Source organism: Salvelinus fontinalis, unplaced genomic scaffold (assembly GCF_029448725.1).
Source record: "Salvelinus fontinalis isolate EN_2023a unplaced genomic scaffold, ASM2944872v1 scaffold_0226, whole genome shotgun sequence".
NCBI classification, from domain to species: Eukaryota; Metazoa; Chordata; class Actinopteri; order Salmoniformes; family Salmonidae; genus Salvelinus; species Salvelinus fontinalis.
In genome coordinates this window covers 61,557-75,001 of record NW_026600435.1, presented here as the reverse complement: position 1 = coordinate 75,001, position 13,445 = coordinate 61,557, and the positions used below count along the sequence as shown (strand labels likewise).

Below are 13,445 nucleotides of genomic sequence, written 5' to 3'. Positions count from 1 at the left end.
GGACAATATAACAATCTGGTAGAATGGCTGAGGTCGACTGGGCGTTGGGACAATATAACAATCTGGTAGAATGGCTGAGGTCGACTGGGCGTTGGGACAATATAACAATCTGGTAGAATGGCTGAGGTCGACTGGGCGTTGGGACAATATAACAATCTGGTAGAATGGCTGAGGTCGACTGGGCGTTGGGACAATATAACAATCTGGTAGAATGGCTGAGGTCGACTGCACGTTGGGACAATATAACAATCTGGTAGAATGGCTGAGGTCGACTGGGCGTTGGGACAATATAACAATCTGGTAGAATGGCTGAGGTCGACTGGGCGTTGGGACAATATAACAGTCTGGTAGAATGGCTGAGGTCGACTGGGCGTTGGGACAATATAACAATCTGGTAGAATGGCTGAGGTTGACTGCACGTTGGGACAATATAACAATCTGGTAGAATGGCTGAGGTCGACTGGGCGTTGGGACAATATAACAATCTGGTAGAATGGCTGAGGTCGACTGGGCGTTGGGACAATATAACAATCTGGTAGAATGGCTGAGGTCGACTGCACGTTGGGACAATATAACAATCTGGTAGAATGGCTGAGGTCGACTGCACGTTGGGACAATATAACAATCTGGTAGAATGGCTGAGGTCGACTGGGCGTTGGGACAATATAACAATCTGGTAGAATGGCTGAGGTCGACTGCACGTTGGGACAATGTAACAATCTGGTAGAATGGCTGAGGTCGACTGCACGTTGGGACAATATAACAATCTGGTAGAATGGCTGAGGTCGACTGGGCGTTGGGACAATATAACAATCTGGTAGAATGGCTGAGGTCGACTGGGCGTTGGGACAATATAACAATCTGGTAGAATGGCTGAGGTCGACTGCACGTTGGGACAATATAACAATCTGGTAGAATGGCTGAGGTCGACTGGGCGTTGGGACAATATAACAATCTGGTAGAATGGCTGAGGTCGACTGGGCGTTGGGACAATATAACAATCTGGTAGAATGGCTGAGGTCGACTGGGCGTTGGGACAATATAACAATCTGGTAGAATGGCTGAGGTCGACTGCACGTTGGGACAATATAACAATCTGGTAGAATGGCTGAGGTCGACTGGGCGTTGGGACAATATAACAATCTGGTAGAATGGCTGAGGTCGACTGCACGTTGGGACAATGTAACAATCTGGTAGAATGGCTGAGGTCGACTGGGCGTTGGGACAATATAACAATCTGGTAGAATGGCTGAGGTCGACTGGGCGTTGGGACAATATAACAATCTGGTAGAATGGCTGAGGTCGACTGGGCGTTGGGACAATATAACAATCTGGTAGAATGGCTGAGGTCGACTGGGCGTTGGGACAATATAACAATCTGGTAGAATGGCTGAGGTCGACTGCACGTTGGGACAATGTAACAATCTGGTAGAATGGCTGAGGTCGACTGCACGTTGGGACAATATAACAATCTGGTAGAATGGCTGAGGTCGACTGGGCGTTGGGACAATATAACAATCTGGTAGAATGGCTGAGGTCGACTGGGCGTTGGGACAATATAACAATCTGGTAGAATGGCTGAGGTCGACTGCACGTTGGGACAATATAACAATCTGGTAGAATGGCTGAGGTCGACTGGGCGTTGGGACAATATAACAATCTGGTAGAATGGCTGAGGTCGACTGGGCGTTGGGACAATATAACAATCTGGTAGAATGGCTGAGGTCGACTGGGCGTTGGGACAATATAACAATCTGGTAGAATGGCTGAGGTCGACTGCACGTTGGGACAATATAACAATCTGGTAGAATGGCTGAGGTCGACTGGGCGTTGGGACAATATAACAATCTGGTAGAATGGCTGAGGTCGACTGCACGTTGGGACAATGTAACAATCTGGTAGAATGGCTGAGGTCGACTGGGCGTTGGGACAATATAACAATCTGGTAGAATGGCTGAGGTCGACTGGGCGTTGGGACAATATAACAATCTGGTAGAATGGCTGAGGTCGACTGGGCGTTGGGACAATATAACAATCTGGTAGAATGGCTGAGGTCGACTGGGCGTTGGGACAATATAACAATCTGGTAGTATGGCTGAGGTCGACTGGGCGTTGGGACAATATAACAATCTGGTAGAATGGCTGAGGTCGACTGGGCGTTGGGACAATATAACAATCTGGTAGAATGGCTGAGGTCGACTGGGCGTTGGGACAATATAACAATCTGGTAGAATGGCTGAGGTCGACTGCACGTTGGGACAATATAACAATCTGGTAGAATGGCTGAGGTCGACTGGGCGTTGGGACAATATAACAATCTGGTAGAATGGCTGAGGTCGACTGCACGTTGGGACAATGTAACAATCTGGTAGAATGGCTGAGGTCGACTGGGCGTTGGGACAATATAACAATCTGGTAGAATGGCTGAGGTCGACTGGGCGTTGGGACAATATAACAATCTGGTAGAATGGCTGAGGTCGACTGGGCGTTGGGACAATATAACAATCTGGTAGAATGGCTGAGGTCGACTGGGCGTTGGGACAATATAACAATCTGGTAGTATGGCTGAGGTCGACTGTGCGTTGGGACAATATAACAATCTGGTAGAATGGCTGAGGTCGACTGGGCGTTGGGACAATATAACAATCTGGTAGAATGGCTGAGGTCGACTGGGCGTTGGGACAATATAACAATCTGGTAGAATGGCTGAGGTCGACTGCACGTTGGGACAATATAACAATACGAACTTTAGCAAATAGTCGATTTCAGATTCTGTTTGCTTTAAGGTGGGATAAAGAACATGGTGTACAAGCTGAGAACAATGTTTGAGAAGAAGAATCCCAGGACCAGATCGTCCAATAAGAGAGGAGATGCCTTGTCTACGGACTTCAAGAGGTTCTCTGAGCTCAACTGTGTTACAGGTACAGGACTTTCATCAGTATCCATAATGTGAACTCAGGGTATACCTACAGTGGAGTATCAGTATCTATAATGTGAACTCAGGGTATACCAGAACAGTGGAGTATCAGTATCTATAATGTGAACTCAGGGTATACCAGAACAGTGGAGTATCAGTATCTATAATGTGAACTCAGGGTATACCAGAACAGTGGAGTATCAGTATCCATAATGTGAACTCAGGGTATACCAGAACAGTGGAGTATCAGTATCTATAATGTGAACTCAGGGTATACCTACAGTGGAGTATCAGTATCCATAATGTGAACTCAGGGTATACCAGAACAGTGGAGTATCAGTATCCATAATGTGAACTCAGGGTATACCTACAGTGGAGTATCAGTATCTATAATGTGAACTCAGGGTATACCTACAGTGGAGTATCAGTATCCATAATGTGAACTCAGGGTATACCAGAACAGTGGAGTATCAGTATCTATAATGTGAACTCAGGGTATACCAGAACAGTGGAGTATCAGTATCTATAATGTGAACTCAGGGTATACCAGAACAGTGGAGTATCAGTATCTATAATGTGAACTCAGGGTATACCTACAGTGTAACATGATGATAACATTACCCACCAGTTGAGCCCAAGGCATCCATCACGGAGGTCTCCTCCTCAGCTGCCCTCAACACAGGATCGCTGGTCTCAGACACAGAACAATGTGGAGCCAGGTCAGACACACACACCCACACCCACACCCACACCCACACCCACACCCACACCCACACCCACACCCACACACACACACACACACACACACACACACAGACACACAGACACACAGACACACAGACACACAGACACACAGAAACACAGATATTTCGTGCCAAGCTTGACAAACTTTCCCATTATTCCTGTGATGTTTTAGAACAGGGGAGCAGGACCTGCAGTCAGTCGACTCAAAGAGTGCCAAACCTGACGGCCCAGTGGAACAGGAGCAGGACTCTGCTTCATCAAAACCAGCCCTGGATCAGTCCTCCAAAGCCGTAAAAGAAACCAGCAAGACAACCAGCAAGACAACCATTCGTACGTGACTGGTCTGGAGCCGCTGTATGAAGCCGTTTATTTCTATAGAAACCCTGTCAATATCAGCTGACACATACAGTATAAAGTAATTTGTTTCTCTCACCTCAGCTCCTATGAGGGCTTGTTCAGTGAAGGACAAGTTGGTGGTGCCTAGGAAGAAGGCTCTCGTCAAGTCGACCCTGGATACTGCTTCTCACATTGAGCACATCAGGAGGAACGGAGTGGCATCACTAGAACTCAGCTACATATACCTCCTGGCAGGTGAGATAGGAGAGACTGGGATGGAATAGAATGCAAATAAATTGATCAAATGGAATGGGATGGAAAGAAAGGAAAGAGAAATGGGATAGAATGGAATGGAAAGAAAGGGGAAAGAATAGAATGGAAGGACAGGGAAATGGGAGGGAAATGAAGGACAGGGAAATGGGAGGGAATAGAATGGAAGGACAGGGAAATGGGAGGGAAATGAAGGACTGGGAAATGGGAGGGAATAGAATGGAAGGACTGGGAAATGGGAGGGAATAGAATCGAAGGACAGGGAAATGGGAGGGAATAGAATGGAAGGACTGGAAAATGGGAGGGAATAGAATGGAATGACTGGGAAATGGGAGGGAATAGAATGGAAAGACAGGGAAATGGGAGGGAATAGAATGGAAGGACAGGGAAATGGGAGGGAATAGAATGGAAGGACTGGGAAATGGGAGGGAATAGAATGGAAGGACTGGGAAATGGGAGGGAATAGAATGGAAGGAAAGGGAAATGGGGTAGAATATAATTGAAGGAAAGGGAAATGGGGTATAATAGAATGGAAGGACTGGGAAATGGGAGGGAATAGAATGGAAAGACAGGGAAATGGGAGGGAATAGAATGGAAAGACAGGGAAATGGGAGGGAATAGAATGGAAAGACAGGGAAATGGGAGGGAATAGAATGGAAATGGGAGGGAATAGAATGGAAGGACTGGGAAATGGGAGGGAATAGAATGGAAGGACTGGGAAATGGGAGGGAATAGAATGGAAGGACTGGGAAATGGGAGGGAATAGAATGGAAAGACAGGGAAATGGGAGGGAATAGAATGGAAGGAAAGGGAAATGGGGTAGAATATAATAGAAGGAAAGGGAAATGGGGTATAATAGAATGGAAGGAAAGGGAAATGGGGTATAATAGAATGGAAGGAAAGGGAAATGGTGTAGAATATAATAGAAGGAAAGGGAAATGTGATAGAATAGAATGGAAGGAAAGGGAGATGGGCTAGAATAGAATGGAAAGAAAGGGAAATTGGGTAGAATAGAATGGAAGGAAAGGGAAATGGGGTAGAATAGAATGGAAAGAAAGGGAAATGGGGTAGAATAGAATGGAAGGAAAGGGAGATGGGGTATAATAGAATGGAAGGAAAGGGAAATGGGGTTTAATAGAATGGAAGGAAAGGGGGATGGGCTAGAATAGAATGGAAGGAAAGGGAGATGGGGTAGAATAGAATGGAAGGAAAGGGAAATGGGGTAGAATAGAATGGAAGGAAAGGGAGATGGGGTAGAATAGAATGGAAGAGAAATGGGATAGAATTTTAGGAAACGGAAATGGAATGGGATAGAATGAAAGGCACATTGGATAGAATGGAAGGACAGTTAAATGGGATAGATAGAAATGGAAGGAAATGGAAATGGGATGGAATGAAAGGAAACTGATAGCAAATAGTCTGGGAAGCCATTTGACTAGATGTTCAGCAGTCTTATAGCTTGGGGGTTGAAGCTGTTTAGAAGTATCTTGGACCTAGACTTGGTACTCCGGTACTGCTTGCCATGCGGTAGCAGAGAGAACAGTCTATGACTAGGGTAGCTGGAGTCTTTGACAATTTTTAGGGCCTTTCTCTGACACCGCCTTGTATAGAGGTCCTGGATGGCAGGAAGCTTGGCCCCAGTGATGTACTGCGCTGTACGCACTACCGTCTGTAGTGTCTTGCGGTCGGAGGCCGAGCTGTTGCCATACTAGGCGGGGATGCAACCAGTCAGGATGATCTCGATGGTGTAGCTGTATAACCTTATGAGGATCTGAGGACCCATGCCAAATATTTTCAGTCTCCTGAGGGGGAATAGGTTTTGTTGTGCCCTCTTCACGACTGTCTTGGTGTTCTTGGACCATTACTCAAAAGAAAAACATCAACCAATTTCTAAAGACTGTTGACATCTAGTGGAAGCCATAGGAACTGCATCCAGATGCCTCAGAAATCTAGATTCCCATAGAAAACTAATTGAAAACACAGTCACCTCAAACATTTTTTTTCCTGGATGGCTTGTCCTCTGGGTTTCGCCTGCCACATAAGTTATGTTATACTCACAGACATACTTTTAACAGTTTTAGAAACTTTAGAGTGTTTTCTATCCAAATCTACCAATTATATGCATATCCTAGCCTCTGGGCCTGAGTAGCAGGCAGTTTACTTTGGGCACGCTTTTCATCCGAACGTGAAAATAGTGCCCCCTAGCCCGAAGAGGTTTTAAGGAAATGAAAATGGAAGCAAATGGAAAGAAATGAAAATGGGATAGAATAGAAGGAAAGGGAAGTGGGATAGAATGGAAGGAATAGGGAATGGGAGAGAATGGAATCGAAATAAATGGGATGGAATGGCATGAAAGGAAAGGGAAATGGGATCGAATCGAAGGAAATGGAAATGGATATAATGAAAGGAAACGGAATGGATGGAAAATGAAATGGGAAATAATTGAATGGAAAGAAATGTGATAGAACGGCGTAGCAGGAAACGGAAATGGGATAAAATGTTGGGAAAGGGAAATGGGATTGATTGGAAGAAAAGGGACTGGGTTAGAATGTAAGGAAAAGGAAACATGATAGAATGGAAGGAAATGGAATTTGGATAGAATGCAATGTAAGAAAAGGGAAATGGGTTAGAATGGAAAGGAAATGGGATTGAAGGGAAGGGGAATGGGATTGAAGGGAAGGGAAATGGGATTGAAGGGAAGGGGAATGGGATAGAATGGAAGGGAAATGGGATTGAAGGGAAGGGGAATGGTATAGAATGGAATGGAAATGGGATAGAATGGAAAGGAAATGGGATTGAAGGGAAGGGGAATGGGATAGAATGGAAGGGAAATGGGATTGAAGGGAAGGGGAATGGGATTGAAGGGAAGGGAAATGGGATTGAAGGGAAGGGGAATGGGATAGAATGGAGGGGAAATGGGATTGAAGGGAAGGGGAATGGGATAGAATGGAAGGGAAATGGGATAGGTTAGAATGGAAGGAAATGGTCAGGCTCCCACGCCTCAGCCAGCTCGCCAGGCTCCCACGCCTCTGCCGGATGGAAGGTTTCTTCCTAAGTTCCCGCCTTTCAAGCGAGTTTTTCCTAGCCACCGTGCTTCTAGATCTGCATTGCTTGGTGTTTGGGGTTTTAAGCTGGGTTTCTGTATAAGCACTTTGTTACATTTGCTGATGTAAAAAGGGCTTTATAAATAAATTTGAGGCCTTCACTGGAGCCCTATGTAACGGTTCTCGTGGGCTGAAGGAAGAGTGGACCAAGGCGCAGTGTTTAAAGTGTTCATGATTTAATCCAAAAAAAACAAATTGAACAAAAACAACAAACAGGAGACCGAAAGCGAAACAGTTCTGTCTGGTGCAGACACAAAACAGAAAACAACTACCCACAAAACACAGGTGGGAAAAGCCTACCTAAGTATGGTTCTCAATCAGAGACAACGACAGACAGCTGCCTCTGATTGAGAACCACACCCGGCCAAAAACATAGAAATAGAAAACATAGAACACTAAACATAGAATGCCCACCCCAACTCACGCCCTGACCACACCAAAATAGAGACATAAAAAGGATCTCTAAGGTCAGGGCGTGACGCCCTATTACAAACTTCACGAGGCAATTACTTACCTGACGTAGCAGGCTGAAAGGAAATGCCTGAAACTAAATCCCCTACATACTGGTCGTGACAAGAAAAAACAAGTGTCTGGAGGTTTTCTTCTGCACTGTTCAACCACTCCAGTGAATGTTGAGGAGTTAAGATGGAGTGTCGCCTTGCTAACACCGAAAAGCTCTCTCTCCATTTTCCCTGAAAAACAAAACATCTGGTTGTTGGGACTCGGCAAAGGCCAATTAGAAACATCTGTAGCCCCTCCCAAAACCCCCCAGTTACAACTACACTGCTAAACACAGTATCACAACACCAAAGAAAAGACACATACCTTTTTTTTACTATTGGCATGGCAAAGTTAATGTAGTTCTAAAACGTAGATGAAGAACAACAGTTTTGTTGTAAAGTATGTCAATCTTGTCCTTTTTTTCATTTGTGTATGTTAGGAGACCGGTGTCTGACTGACTGCCTGGAGACGTGTTCCTCTGGGGTGTACGAGGGTCTGTGTAACATCACACTTGACCGACCTCTGATCTCTGAGAAGCTGAAGGCTGAACTCAACCCTCTAGTCATCACCATCCTGTCAGCCTCCTCCCTGCCATCATCCCCTGTCCCCTTACATGTCTTAGAGGTAATATGACCCCAACTCTTGACCTGTAACATGACCCTCCCAGCCTGCCCCCTTCTACACACTGTAGGTTCTAACACTACACTGTCTCAGCAGACCTGTAACATCCGTTCCTCTTCTACTATCTTCTGTCAGGAGAAGTGTCTGCCAGTGTACTGCCAGTACCAGTTCCATAACACGTCTATGCACCGGACCAAAGGCCAGGAACACAGCACTAACGTTTATTTCAACGACGTCAACGTCATCATGACAGGTGGAGCACTGTCAAACATGCCCTTAAGAATTTGTTTACTGTCACTATTCATATCATCGTTATCGCTAAATATAGTTAGCGCTTTATCTATTATTAGCGCTAAAGCTATCGCTAAAGCTAATGTTACTGCTAAAGCTATCGCTAAAGCTAATGTTACTGCTATAGCTATCGCTAAAGCTAATGTTACTGCTAAAGCTATCGCTAAAGCTAATGTTACTGCTAAAGCTATCGCTAAATCTGTCTATTGCTAGAGCTTTTATTATTGCTAGCTCTACCTCATCCAGGCTTGCTAAGTCCCGGGGAGCTGTTGGAGGTCCTGCGAGGTCCTCCGCTGGAGATTGAGGTCCACGACAGAGACAGGAAGTTGGAGAAGGTGTCGACCAGCCCCGCCCTGTTTGGGACATATCCCAATGATGACAAGCTAAGCAGTGTAGTCGTGGTCTCTGGGAAACGGACCAATCACCACCCCTTCACAGAGAATAGCAAACACTATGACCCCTGTGGCCTCGCCAAGCTTAACCTCAACGACCTGCTACAAGGACAGAGGAGTCTGAAGGTGAAGCTAGCATTGATCAAGGAAAAACAAGACTGTTCACTGTTTTTATTGTCACGTGCACAAGTACAGTGAAATGCCTTTCTAGCTCTTTCCCAACAAAGCAGTAATCAATATCACAATATAACAACATTGCTCTGACTCAGATGTTGTGCTACTCATTTAAACCCCAGTGGGAAGATAGTGGCAGACATTTGTCATTTTTCTAGTACATTCATCCATCTTTCTTTTCAGCACCAGAACCAGTTGGATGTGAATATTGAGTGTTCTTTCCCGTTCCATGACCAGGTGAACCTGCCGATCCGCTGTTCCCCACCGCCCCAGCTGTTGAGTAGTGAGAGGAGTGACTGGGAGAGGAAAATGGCCTCCATGCCAGGGACAGGAGGGGTGGATGGGCCAGAGCAACAGCCTGGACACTACTTTGATGCCAATTCACAGCTCAAGGTATAGTAGTAGTAGAATAGTAGTAGTAGTAGTAGTAGTAGTAGCAGCAGCATTAGTAGTAGCAGCAGCATTAGTAGCAGTAGTAGTAGTGGTGGTAGTATTAGTAGTAGCGGTAGTAGTAGTAGTAGTAGTACAGTAGTAGTAGTAGTATTAATAGTAGTAGTAGAATTAATAGTAGTATTAATAGTAGTAGTAGTAGTACAGTAGTAGTAGTAGTACAGTAGTAGTAGTAGCAGTAGTAGTAGTAGCAGTAGTAGTAGTAGCAGAGTAGTGATAGCAGTAGTATAGTAGTAGTAGTAGTAGTAGTAGTAGTAGTAGTAGTAGTAGTAGTAGTAGTAGTAATAACAGTAGTGGTGGTAGTAGTAGTAGTAACAGTAGTGGTGGTAGTAGTAGTAGTAGTAGTAGTAGTACAGTAGTAGTAGTAACAGTAGTAGTAGTAGTAGTAGTAGTAGTAGTAGTAGTAGTAGTAGTAGTAGTAGTAGTAGTAGTAGCAGCAGCATTAGTAGTAGCAGCAGCATTAGTAGTAGCAGCAGCATTAGTAGCAGTAGTAGTAGTGGTGGTAGTATTAGTAGTAGCGGTAGTAGTAGTAGTAGTAGTAGTACAGTAGTAGTAGTAGTATTAATAGTAGTAGTAGAATTAATAGTAGTATTAATAGTAGTAGTAGTAGTACAGTAGTAGTAGTAGTACAGTAGTAGTAGTAGCAGTAGTAGTAGTAGCAGTAGTAGTAGAGTAGTAGTAGCAGTAGTATAGTAGTAGTAGTAGTAGTAGTAGTAGTAGTAGTAGTAGTAGTAGTAGTAATAACAGTAGTGGTGGTAGTAGTAGTAGTAACAGTAGTGGTGGTAGTAGTAGTAGTAGTAGTAGTAGTAGTAGTAGTAGTAGTAACAGTAGTGGTAGTAGTAGTGGTAGTACAGTAGTAGTAGTAGTAGTAGTAGTAGTAGTAGTAGTAGTAGTAGTAGTAGTGGTAGTACAGTAGTAGTAGTAGCAGTAGTAGTAGTAGCAGTAGTAGTAGTAGTAGAGTAGTAGTAGCAGTAGTATAGTAGTAGTAGTAGTAGTAGTAGTAGTAGTAGTAGTAGTAGTAGTACTATTGTAAAGTGGTTGTTCCACTGGATATCATAAGGTGAATGCACCAATTTGTAAGTCGCTCTGGATAAGAGCGTCTGCTAAATGACTTAAATGTAAAAATGTAAATGTAGTAGTAGTAATAACAGTAGTGGTGGTAGTAGTAGTAGTAACAGTAGTGGTGGTAGTAGTAGTAGTAACAGTAGTGGTGGTAGTAGTAGTAGTAGTAGTAGTAGTAGTAGTAGTAGTAGTAGTACAGTAGTAGTAGTAACAGTAGTGGTAGTAGTAGTGGTAGTACAGTAGTAGTAGTAGTAGTAGTAGTAGTAGTAGTGGTAGTAGTAGTAGTAGTAGTAGTAGTAGTAGTAGTAGTAGTACAGTAGTAGTAGCAGTTGTATAGTAGTAGTAGTGGTAGTAGTAGTGGTAGTAGTAGTAGTAGTAGTACAGTAGTAGTAGTAGTAGTGGTAGTACAGTAGTAGTAGTAGTAGTAGTAGTACAGTAGTAGTAGTAGTAGTAGTAGTAGTAGTAGTAGTAGTGGTAGTACAGTAGTAGTAGTAGTAGTAGTAGTAGTAGTAGTAGTAGTAGTGGTAGTACAGTAGTAGTAGTAGTAGTAGTAGTAGTAGTGGTAGTAGTAGTGGTAGTACAGTAGTAGTAGTAGTAGTAGTAGTAGTAGTAGTAGTAGTAGTAGTAGTAGTAGTAGTAGTACAGTAGTAGTAGCAGTTGTATAGTAGTAGTAGTGGTAGTAGTAGTGGTAGTAGTAGTAGTAGTAGTACAGTAGTAGTAGCAGTTGTATAGTAGTAGTAGTGGTAGTAGTAGTAGTAGTAGTAGTAGTAGTAGTAGTAGTAGTAGTACAGTAGTAGTAGTAGTAGTAGTACAGTAGTAGTAGTAGTAGTACAGTAGTAGTAGCAGTAGTATAGTAGTAGTAGTGGTAGTAGTAGTAGTAGTAGTAGCAGTAGTAGTAGTAGTAGTACAGTAATAGTAGTAGTAGTATTAATAGTAGTATTAGTAGTAGTAGTAGTAGTAGTAGTAGTAGTAGTAGTAGTACAGTAGTAGTAGTAGTAGTAGTAGTAGTACAGTAATAGTAGTAGTAGTATTAATAGTAGTAGTAGTAGTAGTAGTAGTAGTAGTAGTTTATTGATCCCAACTTGGGAAATTGATTGATTTATTGATTTAGGTGCAGGTGGAGATTGCCTGTCCTCTGACGGTAGGAGGTGGGGCCAGTGACGGGGCATGGGACTGCCCATTCGGACGCATCATATACCTGTTCAAGTACGCTAATGTCTCGGTGATGTCACGGCTTAGGGCGGAGCTACTAAGGATCAATGCTGTGGCGTTCCATCTGGAGGACCAATCAGAGGAGACGGTGGAGCGGGCATTGTCGTGTTACAAGATGGCGGCGCGGGAGAGGGAGAGCCGTGACTTGGACGTGGTGACGGGGTTCCACCTGCTAGATAAACAAATCCACCTTTTTGTTCTGGAAGGACTGAAACATAAAGGTGTCATGAGACTCTGGGAGACTGTCTCCATACAGTAAGTTATATAGAGACTGTCTCCATGTCTCCATACAGTTAGTTATATAGAGACTGTCTCCATACAGTACGTTATATAGAGACTGTATCCATGTCTCCATATAGTAAGTTATATAGAGACTGTATCCATTCAGTTAGTTATATAGAGACTGTATCCATACAGTAAGTTATATAGAGACTGTCTCCATGTCTCCATATAGTAAGTTATATAGAGACTGTCTCCATGTCTCCATACAGTTAGTTATATAGAGACTGTCTCCATACAGTACGTTATATAGAGACTGTATCCATGTCTCCATATAGTAAGTTATATAGAGACTGTATCCATACAGTAAGTTATATAGAGACTGTCTCCATGTCTCCATACAGTAAGTTATATAGAAACTGTCTCCATACAGTAAGTTATATAGAGACTGTCTCCATACAGTAAGTTATATAGAGACTGTATCCATGTCTCCATATAGTAAGTTATATAGAGACTGTCTCCATATAGTAAGTTATATAGAGACTGTATCCATGTCTCCATACAGTAAGTTATATAGAGACTGTCTCCATATAGTAAGTTATATAGAGACTGTATCCATACAGTAAGTTATATAGAGACTGTATCCATGTCTCCATACAGTAAGTTATATAGAGACTGTATCCATGTCTCCATACAGTAAGTTATATAGAGACTGTATCCATACAGTAAGTTATATAGAGACTGTCTCCATATAGTAAGTTATATAGAGACTGTATCCATACAGTAAGTTATATAGAGACTGTATCCATACAGTAAGTTATATAGAGACTGTATCCATACAGTAAGTTATATAGAGACTGTCTCCATACAGTAAGTTATATAGAGACTGTCTCCATATAGTAAGATACCATCATGTTAGACTGTCTCCATACAGTAAGTTATATAGAGACTGTCTCCATACAGTAAGATATATAGAGACTGTCTCCATACAGTAAGTTATATAGAGACTGTCTCCATACAGTAAGTTATATAGAGACTGTCTCCTTACAGTAAGTTATATGGAGACTGTCTCCATACAGTAAGTTATATAGAGACTGTCTCCATACAGTAAGTTATATAGAGACTGTATCCATACAGTAAGTTATATAGAGA

General features: G+C 43.2%; 1 protein-coding gene across 1 annotated transcript in view; it reads left to right on the top strand.

Moving 5' to 3' along the window:
• Nucleotides 1-13,445, top strand: part of LOC129844772 (uncharacterized) — a gene marked incomplete at its 3' end in the record, with an annotated part of 45,683 nt that overhangs the window by 21,780 nt on the left and 10,458 nt on the right. Inside the window, exons 6-14 of the mRNA XM_055912877.1 lie at nucleotides 2,787-2,921; nucleotides 3,546-3,636; nucleotides 3,834-3,991; nucleotides 4,100-4,252; nucleotides 8,312-8,496; nucleotides 8,629-8,746; nucleotides 9,031-9,302; nucleotides 9,588-9,743; nucleotides 11,974-12,329. Of these exons, the coding sequence (XP_055768852.1) occupies nucleotides 2,787-2,921; nucleotides 3,546-3,636; nucleotides 3,834-3,991; nucleotides 4,100-4,252; nucleotides 8,312-8,496; nucleotides 8,629-8,746; nucleotides 9,031-9,302; nucleotides 9,588-9,743; nucleotides 11,974-12,329 (1,624 nt within the window). The remainder of the gene's footprint in view (nucleotides 1-2,786; nucleotides 2,922-3,545; nucleotides 3,637-3,833; nucleotides 3,992-4,099; nucleotides 4,253-8,311; nucleotides 8,497-8,628; nucleotides 8,747-9,030; nucleotides 9,303-9,587; nucleotides 9,744-11,973; nucleotides 12,330-13,445) is intronic.